Here is a 16,892-nt window from a genome sequence, read left to right as displayed (position 1 = left end):
AAAAAAAAAAAAAAAAAAAACTAATTTTTAATTCAATTTTAAATTAAGCAAATAATTTAACAAGCATTTAATATTTGATTAACATTTTAAAACATAAAAAACTGTGAAGTTAAAAATATTGTAAAATTTAACAGTTTCAACACATAAATTATTTTTTATATTAATCACTGCCAGATATCATCTATACATGTCCTAACTTTGCGACGACCCCCTTGGGTTGAGTTATATTTTATTTATTTTAATAACAGTACAGTGGCACCTCAATTATACAGGGTAATTATGGGGAGGTAAGCATAAGGATAAATGAAAACCGTTGTTAATCAAGATTTTTTATAATAATGAATATTTGAAATTTTTTATTTAATTATAATTAGAAATACATCAGTCTTTGTTTTTTTTGGTTTGAGATCATTTTCTTAAACCAATAATATGTCATGGAAGTCAACATTTTCCTATTCACAGAAGTTCAGGAGGACATCAACTACTTTCATTGCTTGGCTTGTGTGTATTTTAAGAGGCAGAGACAGGTTCAATTTTAAAAGCAATGAATTGTATTCTTTATTAAACTGTGTTGCAGAAGTCAAATCTCCACTCAAATATTGTCTTTGAATGTCCAGCTATCTTATACCATGACAAAATTAAAGCTATATGACAAGCTCTATGAAGTATTAAATGTTTCCTAAATTTTCATGAAACCATTGGCCTAGAAATTGGTACACCTTCAAAAAAGTTGTGTTATAACTATTCATAAAGATCAAATTCCATGTAAGATAACAATGATTTTTCATACTTTTTCTAGTAGCTGATAATTCTACACTTAAACTTTAAAAATTCATTTTTTTGTTTATGTCACGCACTGTCTGTTAACCCACCTGAAGTTATCCGCAAGTTTTTGATCATTTTCACCATAACCTACAGCCCGGTTAATAATCAACATTTTTTTCTTTAGAGAAAGAATAATATGTTTTCATTAAGCACTCATTATTAAATTACGTTGGAACGGCCATAGTGAAGGCCAATAGTAAACTGAAGATAATTCAATAAATATAATTTATTAAACAATCTACAATATTGTTTATCTTCATATTGTAACTGTCAAATATATCATTAACACGTTTGTTGATTATAAATATTTATAATATGTACAGATCATACTTATTTTTTATGATTACGGATAATTGAGATACAGCTAATCAAGGTTCTACAGTATAAAAAAAAAAAAAAAAAAAATAGCTACCGTAACATTACAACATACATTTTTTTTGAAATAATGTTTAAAATAAAAAAAAATTTCTATACCCATATTTTTTATTAAAACCGTATTTATCAAACACATATTTGTTATCACATTCCATAAAAAATTTTAATATTACCTATTGCTATATTAAATATGATGTCATGTTTTTTTTTTTTGATACTCTCTTAAAATAATAACTTTGTTTTGATCATGTTATTACTATTTAGGTAGTAATATGCAAAATATCAAAAAGGTATATCATTCCTATGCTAAACTAAAATTTAATTACACACAAACCTCAATTATGTTATTGTACATTAATATACCTATAAAAATAAATTAATATTTTCACCTTCCAGGTTAAATATATTGGAAATTAGTATTATAAATATACATGGTAAATTAAATTAATTATTAATTATGATTTATCTAAGTTTCATGTTTTTCAAATTTAGCCTATTAAGTGGTTATTGATACACAAAGTTTAGAACAATTTAGAGAATAATAATTTTAAACTGAAATTACTTTAATTTGATAAATAAATTATTTAATACAAATACTTTAGAATTTGATATAGTAGTTATCAGTTAGTAGTTAATAGAGCATATTCATAGAATATCTACAAATGTACAATAGAGTACAAGATTGAAATAGATAATAGATTTAAAAAATGTAACAACATATGAGGACTATATCCTATTGTTTTATAAAAGAGTTAACATAATATCTAATCATATTAAGTCTTATATTCATTAATACCCATAAAACAGGGTATAAAGGTTATGTCAACAAATATCATAATTACAAATTAAACTAGTAATTAAAACTGCGAGAAGTATAATCTATAACTAATGTGTATTTATTATTCTGTACCTCAAGTTATAATAAACTAGAAATGTTGAGTAAACTGCAAAATTAATAATATCCTTCTTATGGTCACTGATAAGAACAAAACACTTCAATATTTTTAAAATACTTTAGACCAACACATTTAAATACTCGAATTTACACAAAAAATACTTATTAAAACTCAAGTATTAGACTATAAAAAACTATTGTTTAAAAATAATTAATAAATTGTGTAAAAAAAAAAAATGGAAATTTCACTGTAACAATTCATTACTGACGACTGACCGACAAACTCAGATGACCCATCAGCCAATCAGTTTTACCAACTATTGATTATAGTAACTTCTTCTTCCATGAAAAATTTGACAAAATATAAATAAAAATTTAAATGTAAGAATCCTTCATTTTTTAACAGTGTTTGTGAAAAATTAATAATAATTTATATAAAAATAATTTTTTATACTAATAATATTTCATTAAAAATAATATCGTTAAATACCTTGTTGGAATTCCGTGAGCTAAGTTTTATATTAAGCAGATGGACACACACCTTGCTCAGCCATTTCGATATTTTTACCTAATAACGTTCCGCATATCATAATCCTTGTAATAGGATTTTAAATTTTTTTGTTTTTACTCAAATTTTTTAATTAAACAAATTATTAACGATGAGTTGATAAAGTTAATGTTGAGAGATTTTAATTTCAAAACTTTGATGTTTTTTTTATGTCTCAAAGAAGGCGAAGGTATAAGGCGTATGCCCAAATCACTCAGCTTTATATCTGGCCCTGCTATACATAAATCATTCTATTGTTTTAAATTTTGAAATCATTGCATACAAAAAATATATTCATAAATAAAAATACAGATTACTACGTTTATAATTTCTTAGTTGATTTATTATGTAAATATTCATAATAATTTACAAAAACATCAAATTATTTTTATGAATTACATAAAGACCTATATAAGGTATACTTTATTTTTAGTTTCAAAAAAAATTATAATAATACTTCAAGTAAATAACATAACAAAATAATAAGATAAGATAATATAGAACTCAATTAAACATAATAATAATGGATACAATAAATGGTTTTGAAAAAATCATAAATCAAAAATTTCTCCACAAGTTGTTATAAGTTATAAATATCTTGTCTATCGTACTACGTACTTTTCCAACGATCGACCATTATTAAAAAAATAACAAACACATATTATACCATAACATTGACAATCGTATAAAAAATATTCAATTATATAATTCGGTTTTTTAGAAATAAAACAACATAAAGCACAGTTCGATATAAATAAATACACTTGGGAATAAATTAAAAAAATAATAGGATATTTAAATGTATATATTTTAGTAGGAGTATAAAAGCCATAAGAAAAGTTTGGTTATAATTTAATAATATTAATACTAGTGCTGAACGAAGATTATATATAAAGTGTAATTGTTACTAAAATATTATAAGTTTTGTTATGTTTTAAATAAATCTGAAGTTAGTTATTATAATACGTTTTAGTACTTATATATATATATTTTCTATAATGAAAAAATTGTTTAAAAACCCTACATGAGTTTCATAATAATTTGTATATTTTTTTAAAATTAAAAAATTATTTCAAGTTATTCAACGTGCTGTTAGTTTACAATTTAATTTACCACGCGTCTGATGGGCTATTATTTGATGCGGGACTCTTTCTTTCTGCTCCTGGAGCTGGGCTGATACCAAATAAACCACCAACCGGACATCTTTTGTTTAATTCTTAAAAATTAAAATTAATAAAATAATAATTTTGCTTTGCATTTTTTTGAAGTGAAAATTAAATAGGACATAAATAAGATGGAGAGGTTATTCTATTTTTTGATAAGAGACTTGCTCTAGTATATTACGGAGAAGGATATGGGTGTCTCTTCACTTCATAACAAAAGTAACTACAAGGTAAATAAAAAATTTACTTTTGTTTGAAGGAGTAGAGAAATTTTTTACTACTACCATAATGTTAGTTGTCCTCGGACACCCTGATTATTCAACTGAAGAATTAATAGCAAAAAGTAATATTAAAATATTAATTTACCATCTAATTCTCAAAATGGTCATTTAAGTTTTAAATTCCATCTCCGTGATCTTAAGCAAATATGCATCTTTACGTTGGTTTAATCCTAATTATATTATAATGAAGTAATTACCAGCAATAGACAGTAAAATTTTTCTACGAGCGCCCAAAGCAGTGACGCCGATTTCTCGCAAATCGCTCTCCGTCAACGTCTTAAAAGTGGTCCAATCAATTTCATGAGATTTAAACAAATCTGTAACATTTAAAAAATAATTTATTTTATTATTTTGAAAAAACTATTTAGATATTAAAGCTCAACATTTTTTAATACTACACAAAAACATACTAGTTATTTTTTTGAGACTCGCCTCAATTGAGATTAAAGAATAGACGGTTCCTATTTAATATGAGTAGACTCGAAATAAAGGGATTTAAAAATATGAAATAGTAACGAAATTTTCAATGAAACTCCAAATAAGATGTATAGATTCAAACATATTACAATTTACATTGTTTCATTATTAAAAGTATACATATTTTATCTATTCGATACTTTATTCAAATAAAAATATTTGCTTAATTTAAATTAATTTTCGACTTGTCAATGGTAAACTTTATAAAATATTGAAATACGAAATAAATATTTTTTAATAATATTTATGTAAATATTTTTATAAACTTTCATACAATTTATTACAACTAGTAATTTCAAACTAAAATTAACTTGGGTAAAAATTTATTTTAAATTCTTATTCAATATGTAATTATATAACATTTGGTATGTAAAAAGAGTTATTTGTTTAGCTTATTTTTACTCTCATTAACAATATTAAGTATTAATATAAATTACTTACTTATATACTTATCTAATCCAAGCATTGCTAAATGAGATGGCAGATCAGTAAATGAAGATGAAGTAATCTTAGATACTGTCGACGTAGGAGTAGAATCTAAATGATTACTCATTTCCATTGGCATTAACTCTGCCATAGTATTTTCAGCATTTGCTTCTGGAGAGTTATTACTCCATATATTCTGCTCATTCTGAAAAAAATTTTATTTAAAATATTTTAGTATAACTTATGTTTTACTATCTCAAACTTCTCGTTGTCCTTTTAACAAGGCAGATGGACTAGATTGACTGAAACCATAACCTGACCACACTGACGTAGGTACTCTGATTTCTGATCGATTTGGTTTCGCTTGTGATACTAAAAACAAAAACATTTAAATTTTTACAATATATTGACAAAATTGAATAATTTAAAAAATGTTGTTGGAGAAAACTTAATTTAATAATTCCGTAGTTATTTTTATAGAAAATTAATGTGTATATTAAAAACATCAAACTAGTGTTAGGGAATTTTCATATCATTTATTATATTTTAGTATCTATTTAACAAATATATAGAGTTCTTCAAATGCTTATAACTTTTAATACAATTCTAATTTTTTTTTTTTAATAATTATATTACGAATTGGTGCAGTCTATACTGGTATGTGTGCACCACCTGCAATATACCAATTAGGTTTTAAAATGCTTATAAATATCTTAAAATTATCATCTACCCCTCAAACATTTTTTGAAAAAAAAGTGATAATTAATAAAAAAAAACCCAGCACAGGTTTCACCATGTAAAACTTTTACATTTATAATAAACCCATCACAGGGGGGTCGCGGCACAATAGGGACACGGCATAGTTGATGATATCTGATAGTGATTGAAATCACTATCATAAGAAACGCTTCGGTGCAAATCTGTAGATAGTGTTTAATTCTAAAAAATTTGTGAATAATTACAAAAGAAACATCACTTCTATTTCCTTAATTATATCCAGATTAGTAATTCTTTTACTTATATATTATATAATTTTTATAATTAATAAATAATAATTTTTAACCTACTTTTTTTCGTCCATTAAAGTGAAAGTTTATAATAAAAAAAAGAAATGAATTTATTATCATAATATTTAGCTCAACTTGCAAATTTGAAATTGACATTATTAAATAGAAAAAAATGAAATTGTTAAGATTAATATGCAGTCAGGAAATTTTATAATTACTATTTACAGTAAATTTATCAGAAAAGTTCAAGATTTTTTTTTACATTTTTATCGTAATAAATCACTTAAATAAAATCATAGTAATCATTTCTAATTAACTTTTGGTGTTTAAAAAGATTCTACAATGGAAATATTCATAACTTAATTAATTTTAATGATTTACTTTAACTAAAATAACCAATAAAAAAAAAGTTGTTAAAAATATCTACTCAATTGAGCGAATTAAAATTTTGATTATAATTGTAAAAATCCATCGTTAAATTCAAGTGAAACTAAAAATCATTTTTTTTTTTAATTTATGATTTATGTCGCAACATGTTACAAAAAAATTCGGAATACTATAGACTGTTAGTAGCTCACACAAATAGAGTTAAAAAATTAATAAATTACAAAGTAAAATTATTTACTTTTGTAGTTGAATACTTTTATCATATCAAATCTAATTCGACAATAAATACTTTAAAAATATTAGATATTAATGATTTTAATTGTTTGTATGGAAAAATCTGGTTAAGGTACTTTTTATTTGAATAAAGAATATTTTTCAATTTTTAAGGGTTATATCTTCAACTAAATACGAATTGTAATCATTTGACGTATCGTTGAAAAAAGTAGGTCAAGTGAGGATTGGAAAAATAAATCGTAGTCACAAGAAAAACCACATAGTAAAATAATATTAACATGAATAAGAAATTTCTACTCACGAGGGGAGACTATAGTGATGGGATCCTTGATATTTATTGAAGTTATTAAATCTAAATGTGATAAAAATCAAATGATTTGAACAATTTTTTCTAACTCAAAAAAAATGCATAATATTGTTTGCCACAGGTGGATTCGAACCGAATCGGCAACTGTTCATTGCTTTCGTCGCATGATAAATAGCAATTTAAGTTAATTCAAATTTGAAAATTACGTTTTCGCCTTTAAAAAAGTAAAAGAAATTTAATAAATTTAATTTCTTATGTCTTATGAACTTTATTCTATGTTAATTAAATTATATAATATTCATGAAAGTCAGTTTATTTCCCTTGTAAGATATTTTAAAATAAAATAAAATGCAAAACCCAGAATTTTAACACAAAAAGAGCATACTTTTGAATATGGTAGCCATTTGAAGATAGGTCGTCAGGGCAAATTTTTTTTTTTAATTTTATAGTACATGACATAAGCTTTAATTTTATATATGTTGAAAAGACGCAGTATTTCCGGAACACTTTCAAAAGTTAAGTTAAAAAAGTTGTCATTTTGAATCCCCCCTTGTGGACTGGTAAAGGGTTAAATTTATAAAAAAATATACCAAATGATAGGTAAAGATATCATGCATCTATATAAAAAAAAATTATATTGATTTGGTTATTTCTAAAAAGTTATGGCAATTTTAAATAAAAAAAAATTGAAAAAATATCGAAAATTAACGATTTTTAAATTGGTAATTTTTTTGAAGATTTCCCCCATTTACGGGGAACGAGGGAAATTTTTAAAATTGTTGAGGATAATGTCTTCGATTAGATACAATTTTTGATCTTTTGACGTATCGTTGAAAGAAATCGGTTCGGTGAGAGCTGAGAAAAAGTGGCAACAGACATAAAAAAAAAACACATCATGGTAAAATTAATACCTTCTCAGCTTCGCATCGAAGCTAAACTATGCTTTAAATATAGTTCAAGAAGGTAATAATTATTTTTAGAAACATTTCAACAAAATGATAATTGTATATAAAAGTATAACCATGGTCAGCTATATCTGAGTTAACTATTGATACTATTTTCAATTTTACTATTATTTTTAGATATAAAACAATTTTTGCGCAGGTCAAATTGCCATTGACATGACGACTTTCTTATTAATCGACTCAGCAATCCTCACTGTACTAAACTCTTATACCTATAGTGTATAAATGGGTGCCATTAGAGAAGGGTAAGAGGATATGTCCTGTCTCTTAAATATGCGATCCTCATAAAGTTTATAATATGGGTGGTATATAGAAGACATGATTACCCCAGTGAGTGCTCGCAATTTTATGAAAAAGATACATAATGAGTAATGGTCGAATATAGCCATAAAAAACTTGGGGTTGATAGTGTTCCAGTAAAATTTTATCATGTAATACATAAAAAAATTGATATAGTGACACTTCAATCAAATAATTAAAGTCGAGAGTAAGTTTACCTATTTTTATAATTAAGATGTGAATTTAATGGGTACATAGTACATGAATACGAGTATAACGAGTATATTTTGTCATGAAAATTTTTTCATAAAAATTAGAACTTCACTGATTTTTAGAAATATTTTTAAACGATTAGGAAACTGTTTATATTTTTTGAGAGCGTTATATATGTAGATTATAAATTGTATGTGTTGTAAGACCCATTCATAATAAAGTCAGTTTTTCAGTGACCATTTACTAGTATAGTGTTGTTTCAAATCCTACCCAATTCTAACCTAATAGAGACGTTAACGGATTATACAAACAAAGATTGATAAAATTGATCATATTATATTGAAAAATTAGAAAAAATAATAAAATTCATATATAGTTTTTAAATTTTAGAATTGTATAATTGTTTATATGACTTTAGTGAAAATCATCGACCAATTGTCACAGTAATACTGTCAGAGGAAGTATTAAATATTACTATTACAGAAAATTGTTTAAAAGAATCAAGGCTTCTCAATTTTGAAGAATATTTATTTTTTTTATTAAACCATCCTTTCTACTATATTAGCTTCGATGCGAAGCTGAGAAGGTATTAATTTTACTATGATGCGTTTTTTTTTTGTGTGTGTCTGTTACCACTTTTTCTCAGCTCTCACTGGACCGATTTCTTTTAACGATACGTCAAAAAATCACAAATCGTATCTAGTCGAAGACATTATCCTCAAAAATTGAAAAAATTTCCCTCGTTGTCCGTAAATGGGGGAAATCTACAAAAAAATTAGAAATTTAAAAATCGCTAATTTTCAACATTTTTAAAATTTTTTTACTTAAAACTGCCTTAACTTTTTCAAAAATAATCAAATCAATATAATTTTTTTTTTATAGATGCATAATGTCTTTACCTATCTTTTGGTATATTTTTTTTTATAAATATGACCCTTTACCTGCCCACAAGGGGGGATTTAAAATGACAACTTTTTCACAAAAAATTAACCTTTTCAACTTAACTTTTGAAAATGTTCCGGAAGTCTGATACTTTTATATACATCTTAAATTAAAGCTAATGTAATATGCTTTATTATGGAAAAAAAATATTTAAAATAGTTATCTAATGCTATTTTTGTCTGAAAATTTTCGATTTTATATTTTACTTTTTTAACTTAATAATGCTATAACTTATTGAAAGTGTATGGATCAATAAAATTTTTTTATGAGAAATAATATTTATTTCCCTCTTTCATTCGATATACTTTATCTTAATCAGGATATAAATAAGGCAATAGAAGATAATGTAGCTTTTGGAATAACCCACCAATTGTTTAAAATTAAACACTATCTAAAGATTTGCATCGAAGCGTTTTTTATGATAGTGATTTTAATCACTGTCAGATATCATTATACTTGACCCAACTATGANGTCAGATATCATTATATTTGACCCAACTATGCCACGTCACCACTGTGCCGCGACCCCCCTGTGATGGGTTTATTATAAATGTAAAAGTTTCACATCTATCAGGTGTACCACGATAGCTAACATTTTTTTTAAATTTATTTTTATTCAATGAAATGAACTATTATTGACATATAGGATATAATTATATTAGTAAGTACATTACCTCGAGCAGCATCGACTCGTAAATGTTGATAATCATAAGTAATTGGTTGCCTGCGAAAACCAGGCGCGCGGTTTTCGATCATTTCTTGATCTACAAAATACGATTTAAAAAAAATACCAATATAAAATAATTACGAATAACACAAAAAAAAATTCAATGGCTGTACATAAATCACAACACCCGAGATAGTTTAGAAAGAAATGCATTCAGTGTGGGAGGATAGTGATCCATGCTTTAAGTTGAAAATAATTATGTATCATAATAATATGATAAAAATATAAATTTATAAATATTTGTATATATAATAGTTATAGTAAAAAATTATTATTGACTAAATTATTTTATAATTATTCAAAAAAAAAAAAATAAATCAACTGTTGACAAAATACGAGACAAATTAAGATAAAAAGGTAATAAGAATAATTTAATAATGCTTAGAGACACCTAACAAAAATTAAGCGGGAAGACAATATATAAAGATTTGAAAGAAAGACATTAAAATATTTTATACTTCTTATTCATTATTTTCAACATATATCATTGTAAAAACATTATAAATCAAAAAGTATATTCATACCTAATTCACTGTTAGATAACAAACTTTGATTTGGTGATGAGTTAGCTGAATCTTGCAAATTGTAGTTAAACGCTATAAGTATAACATAAAAACACAAATTCTGGCGTAAAACAATATGTAGAGAGACATAATATATTTATAAATTATACAAATAAAATTATTAATATTATTTTATGGCTTTTACTTGACTTTCCTACGTGATTGTTGTTGGTTGATAAATTGTCCATTTTTAAATCATTAGCCAATTGTTGGATTCTTGGTCCTAACACGTTAATTTGAGGAATACTTGTGTGGCTACCTACTAAAGGTAAACTAACTACACTGTTACGACACGAGGATGTCATTGGACCAGCAAAATTAGTAAAATTATTTAGACCTCCTAAATTGTTAAAAGGTCTATTAGGATAGCGATTACCACCATAAAATTCACCATTCGATATCAAAAATGAGGGATTTTCATTGGAAACATTGTAAGTATTCGGTATATTTGGCGATATTCTTTCTCCAGTACCACCCAATAAACATCTACGTCCTTCATAAATGTTACCTTGAAAACATTACAAATTTTATAAATTTATATGTTTATTTGATAAATAAATTATTTTTTTGATTTGAGCATAGAAGATTTATCTTAGTTAGAAGATAAATTAACAGTAGGATTTTTATTATCATTTATAAATTCATAATATTGACACAATACAAACATTTATACTACAACTAAGATAATTCAAATAATATTAATTTTGGATAATTATTTAGATTAAAAATTAACTTACCTACAGATCTTTCAAAACCTTTTATTGAAACCGTATAAATATTTTGACTAGCTTTATGTCTAAGTGAAATGTGTATGTCTAAACGTTGCATTACGCTGTCGATTTGTTCATGGGTTAGCACCATTTCGTCTTGCGGTATGTCAAACATAAGAAGCAATGGTAATGAGCCCTTAAAATATGTATTATATTGTTACTCTGTTTATTTAAAATCAAATATAAGGAATGAGAGTACTTACAATAAGCATTTGACGAGCCGCGTAGACATTATGAATATGTCCTGTGATTGTGACACTACTTTTTTTAATTGAAGGTATGTTAGGATCTTTAGCATCTGGAAACAATATTTGAGCACCAGTACGGCGGGTAATAGCTCTCAGAGTTTCATTGCCTGGTCCCATAACAATTTTATGATGTTGCGGAGATATTTCCATAACCATGAGTATTAAAACTTGACTCTAAAATAGTTTTTTAACTTAATATAAAATTTGATGAAAACTAATTAACTAAAATATGTACATCAACACAGTTTTTAATCAGCATAATTAATTTCCCAATAAGCGCCATAATAAAAAAAATAAGTGGTGCTGTCTCTTTTCTGCAGTTAGAAATACATTTAATATAATTTATTAACAAAACTTAATTATACTATACAACATATTATATGATTTTTCAAACAATATATATATATAAATAAAAATAGTGCTTGTCATTTTACTCCAGGTGTCTAGTAAGATGACAAAGTGGTCATATTTTTCAAAACCTAGCACAGTACGGATGTGGTATAGTTGGGACAAGTATAGATAATATCTGACAGTAACTAAATAGTAATAAAAAAAAAACGCTATGATACAAATCTATAGATAGTGTTTAATTTTTAGAAGAAATTATTGAATTATTTAAAAAGCAACACAATATCCTATTTCCTTAATAATATTCTGATTACAAGTTTTGAGATTTATAAGTATAAAAAACATATAAATACTTATTATAGTAATTAAATTTTGTATGAAATTAATGTTTAATAATTCAATATTGTAATTTTTACGGAACATAATAAGAATCATAAAATAGTTGTATATAAATATAGTTTAAAAAACTAAAAAAACACGCTTTTAAAGCACATCGAACTAAAAAGTTAAAAATAATTTTTAAAATAAGTTTAAAATAATTATGAACAAAAAATACTAGTATTATTGTGATAAAAGCGTCGGGCGCTCAATATACGACAAATATGACACAAAGCACCCACGCTTTTATCACAATAATACTAGTATTTTTTGTTCATAATTATTTTAAAAATTATTTTTAACTTTTTAGTTCGATGTACTTTAAAAGCGTGTTTTTTTAGTTTTTTAAACTATATTTATTTTTTACTTTTTAGTTTCATGTTATGATAGTAGTTACTATCAATATCATGGTTGTTACGGGTAACGGGAAATCAGGGTTCGATTCTGGGGAGGGAGTCTGAGAAACGGCTACCACATCCAAGGAAAGCAGCAGGCGCGTAAATTACTCACTCCCGGAACGTGGAGGTAGTGACGAAAAATGACGATACGGAAATCATCCCTCGTAATCGGAATGAATACTTTATATCTCTTAATTAAAATAAAGCGTGTTAATAAATAAATTTTAATAGTAATTGTTTGTAACAATGAGAACAATAGAAACACTGAACACTTTGTATACGTAAGGCGCATTAGACGCGGGCGGTATTGGTCAGTTAAAATAAAAATTTGTTTATATATATATATATAATATTGATGACAAGCATGCGTGTACGGGTACGATAACTAAGAATAAATTTTTATAGGAATAGTGTGCCGTCGTGTGGTGAGCGAGGCGTGGGGAGGGGTGAATGCGTTATGACAGTCTAGTCTAGACCAGAGTTTCTCAAAGTGTGGTCCGTGGACCCCCAGGGGTCCGCGAGCACATATCAGGGTTAGGTCTTTAAAACTGTAGGTCTTTAGATGGGGGTCCGTAATTCATTTGACTTTGAGAACCTCTGGTCTAGACGACGGAATATGCGATAACGCGTGGAGTTTGGAGAGTTACAAACATACATACATACAGGTGAAACTAATATAAGCGTGTTAAAAATTGGATCTTTTTTTATTAGCCACACGATATCTCTTAAAATAATAATTATATTTAAAAAATTCTTATTTGATATTTTAACACGCTTTTATTAGTTTCACGTGTATGTTTGTTGTTTGTTTGTAAGTTTGTAACTCTCCAAACGCCACGCGTTATCGCATATTCCGTTGTCTAGACTAGACTGTTATACGCATTCACCCCTCCCCACGCCTCGCTCACAATACGACGGTACACTATTCCTATAAAAATTTATTTTTAGTTATCGTACCCGTACACGCGTGCTTGTCATCAATATTATATATATGTAAACAAATTTTTATTTTGACTGACCAATAACGCCCGCGTCTAATGCGCCTTACGTATATATATATATATTCCTACCGCCGTTTATACCTCGGGTATAACGTTAGTCCGACCCGCCCGGCCATAAAACACAGCTATACTTAGTGCATGATACTTTTACGTAGTTAAGTCGCATTATTTGTATAAATATATATATTCTAATTACTATTAAAATTAATATATTAACACGATTTATTCTAATTAAGAGATATAAAGTATTCATTCCGATTACGAGGGATGATTTCCGTATCGTCATTTTTCGTCACTACCTCCACGTTCCGGGAGTGAGTAATTTACGCGCCTGCTGCTTTCCTTGGATGTGGTAGCCGTTTCTCAGACTCCCTCCCCAGAATCGAACCCTGATTTCCCGTTACCCGTAACAACCATGATATTGATAGTAACTACTATCATAACATGAAACTAAAAAGTAAAAAATAAATATAGTTTAAAAAACTAAAAAAACACGCTTTTAAAGTACATCGAACTAAAAAGTTAAAAATAATTTTTAAAATAATTATGAACAAAAAATACTAGTATTATTGTGATAAAAGCGTGGGTGCTTTGTGCCATATTTTTCGTATATTGAGCGCCCGACGCTTTTATCACAATAATACTAGTATTTTTTGTTCATAATTATTTTAAAAATTATTTTTAACTTTTTAGTTCGATGTACTTTAAAAGCGTGTTTTTTTAGTTTTTTAAACTATATTTTTTAAATTTAGTCATTTAACACTAATCACTCAATTTCTATTAAAATAATTTATTATTATTATTAATTTTTTTTAGATTTTGTTACTTATTTATGTATCTTCATTTAACTCGTATAAAATAATTTTTAGTTCCATCCAATATATCTCAAAGGGTTGTAAAGTTAATTTTTTTAAACGACTTCATACATATTAAGTTATCTTATAATATAGAAAATGATCTAACTAATAAAATGACTGGTCGATAACAACTTTTGGATCAATATTTTGAAAGTTATTAATATTTTTGATAATAGAGTGAAAGAAGAGCACGCAGAGTAATACGCAATAATAAAATAACAAACCTACACACCACCGCCACTCTATATTTTAAAATAGTTATAATTTCCAAAATAATGGATTAAAAGTTGTTATTGTTTGATAACAACTTTTAGTTAGTCATTTTCTTAACTAGATAATTTTTTTACATAAGCTAGTGAATATGTCTGTTTCCATTTAAAAAGATAAAGTTAACACCCTTATAAGATATAAAGGATAAGTTAAAAAAAACTTAATATTTAATATTCCAAGTAGCTTTTAAAAGAATCATTCTGTATTTCGTTATCTCAATTTCTCATAAGCCATTGGTAGCAAGAAAGTTTTTTTATGAAACAGACTGCCCCTTCTTTTTATATTTGCATCGAAGCGTTTTTTTTGATAGTGATTTTAATCACTGTCAGATATCATTATACTTGATCCATCTATGCCACGTCATCACTGTTCCGCGACCCTCCTTCATTTAGTTAAAGTAAATCATTAAAATTAATTAAGTTCTGAATATTTCAATTGCAGAATCTTTTTAAACACCAAAAGTTACTAGGAAATGATTACTATTACTTCTATTTAAGTTATCTATTACAATATAAATACAAAAAAATATTGGGCTACTCTGATAAATTTACTATAAATGGTAATTATAAAATTTCCTGACTGCGCATATTAATCTTAACAATACAAATTTTTTAATTCTCATAAAATTTTCTACTTAATGTCAATTTTAAACTTGCAAGTTGAGCTAAAAGTTATGGTTAAATTAATTTTTTTTATTATAAACTTTCCCAAAAAACAACTTTAAAGAACCAACAAATTGGTTAAAAATGATATTTTGCAATGATTATTTTTAACATAATAAAAATTTAAATCAGTTATAATCTGAAAACAATTTTTTTTTATTCTTAATTATTTTTTTTTTATGTGTAAATACTTATTTTTTAATAATAAGTAATAATATTAAAACTTAGAAGTGATAGAAAAAGTCTAATTGCACATTTGAAAACATCGCGAAAAGTTGATTTAGAAAAGTATATTTTTGTTTCTGATGAAAGTTCCTTGTAGTCTAGTGTATTTATTCATAAGTAACAAAATTTTTTTACTAAAAAGTATTGCATCAATCCCTTTAAATTTTTAAAATGTTAAAAGTATATGAATATACAACTCCTTTTTATTTTTATAATATCTTCGTAAAAATTACAATATTATATTATTGAATATCAATTTCATACTAAATTTAATTACTATAATTATTATTTATTCATATATTATAATTATAAATCGGGATAAAATTAAGGGAATAAGAGTTATGATTGATTTTGAAATAATCTACCAATCTTTTAAAATTAAATACTATCTACAGATTTGCATCGAAGCGTTTCTTATGATAGTGATTTTAATCACTGTCAGTTCATCTATCTTGTCCCAACTATGAACGTGGCATAGTGCCGCGACCCCCCGTGCTACCGTTTTTAACACGCTTATATTAGTTTCACCTGTATGTATGTATGTAATTCTCCAAGCACCACGTGTTATCACATATTTCGTCGTCTATGGCCTTGAAACTAGACTGTCATAACGTATTCACCCTACCCCACGCCTCTCTCAGCACACGACGATAACACTATTCCTATAAAAATTTATTTTTAGTTATCGTACTCGTACACACGTGCTTGTCATCAATATTATATATATATATATTAGGGTGGTCCTTAAAATACAAATTTTCAAAATTCGATTTACGCGCACCAAAAAATTGTTCTAATACATGTAAAAATAAACTGTGCAAAATTTGGTCGCGATAGGTCGACGTTAACACGTGCCACAAGAGGGTTGAAAATTCAATCAAAAGGGTAGTTTTTCAGTTATTGTGATTTATCTCAAAATATATGATTTTTACGTAAAAGTTTATAAGAAAGAAATTATACATATAATTATTTTACATAAAAAAGGTTATTAGCAAAAAACTCATAAGTCAAATATTTACCTCCTAAAAGTCAAAAGTTCCATAAATATTATGTTTACCAGTAAAATTCATATATTTCGGCAATTTAAGTATATACGATGAACCGTTCAAGTTATAAAAAAAA

The 16,892-nt window shown here is 26.0% G+C and overlaps 2 protein-coding genes across 4 annotated transcripts in view; both read right to left on the bottom strand.

The window, feature by feature from the left end:
* The window catches only part of LOC126900827 (stress-activated protein kinase JNK), a 15,276-nt gene extending 12,921 nt beyond the window's left edge, over window positions 1–2,355 (bottom strand). Inside the window, exon 1 of one of the 2 annotated variants that reach the window (XM_050676800.1) lies at window positions 2,111–2,355. The gene's annotated coding sequence lies outside the window, so the exon portion shown is untranslated. The remainder of the gene's footprint in view (window positions 1–2,110) is intronic. The other variant, XM_050676799.1, reaches the window with a different exon arrangement.
* A 604-nt stretch (window positions 2,356–2,959) lies between these two features.
* The window catches only part of LOC126900809 (protein bicaudal C homolog 1), a 24,300-nt gene continuing 10,367 nt past the window's right edge, over window positions 2,960–16,892 (bottom strand). Inside the window, exons 7-15 of one of the 2 annotated variants that reach the window (XR_007702922.1) lie at window positions 11,587–11,805; window positions 11,351–11,519; window positions 10,759–11,121; window positions 10,575–10,646; window positions 9,998–10,087; window positions 5,252–5,361; window positions 5,005–5,194; window positions 4,172–4,403; window positions 2,960–3,858 (exon numbers count right to left, since the gene is read on the bottom strand). Coding sequence is in view for 1 of the 2 variants with exons in the window: in XM_050676768.1 (XP_050532725.1) it covers window positions 3,752–3,858; window positions 4,284–4,403; window positions 5,005–5,194; window positions 5,252–5,361; window positions 9,998–10,087; window positions 10,575–10,646; window positions 10,759–11,121; window positions 11,351–11,519; window positions 11,587–11,805 (1,440 nt within the window). In the remaining variant the exon portion in view is untranslated. The remainder of the gene's footprint in view (window positions 3,859–4,171; window positions 4,404–5,004; window positions 5,195–5,251; window positions 5,362–9,997; window positions 10,088–10,574; window positions 10,647–10,758; window positions 11,122–11,350; window positions 11,520–11,586; window positions 11,806–16,892) is intronic. The other variant, XM_050676768.1, reaches the window with a different exon arrangement.

The sequence above is a fragment of the Daktulosphaira vitifoliae genome, unplaced genomic scaffold (assembly GCF_025091365.1).
Source record: "Daktulosphaira vitifoliae isolate Bord-2020 unplaced genomic scaffold, ASM2509136v1 Scaffold_3, whole genome shotgun sequence".
Classification (NCBI taxonomy): domain Eukaryota; kingdom Metazoa; phylum Arthropoda; class Insecta; order Hemiptera; family Phylloxeridae; genus Daktulosphaira; species Daktulosphaira vitifoliae.
Note: the sequence above shows the minus strand (reverse complement) of the source record. Positions and strands in the feature narration are given on the sequence as shown.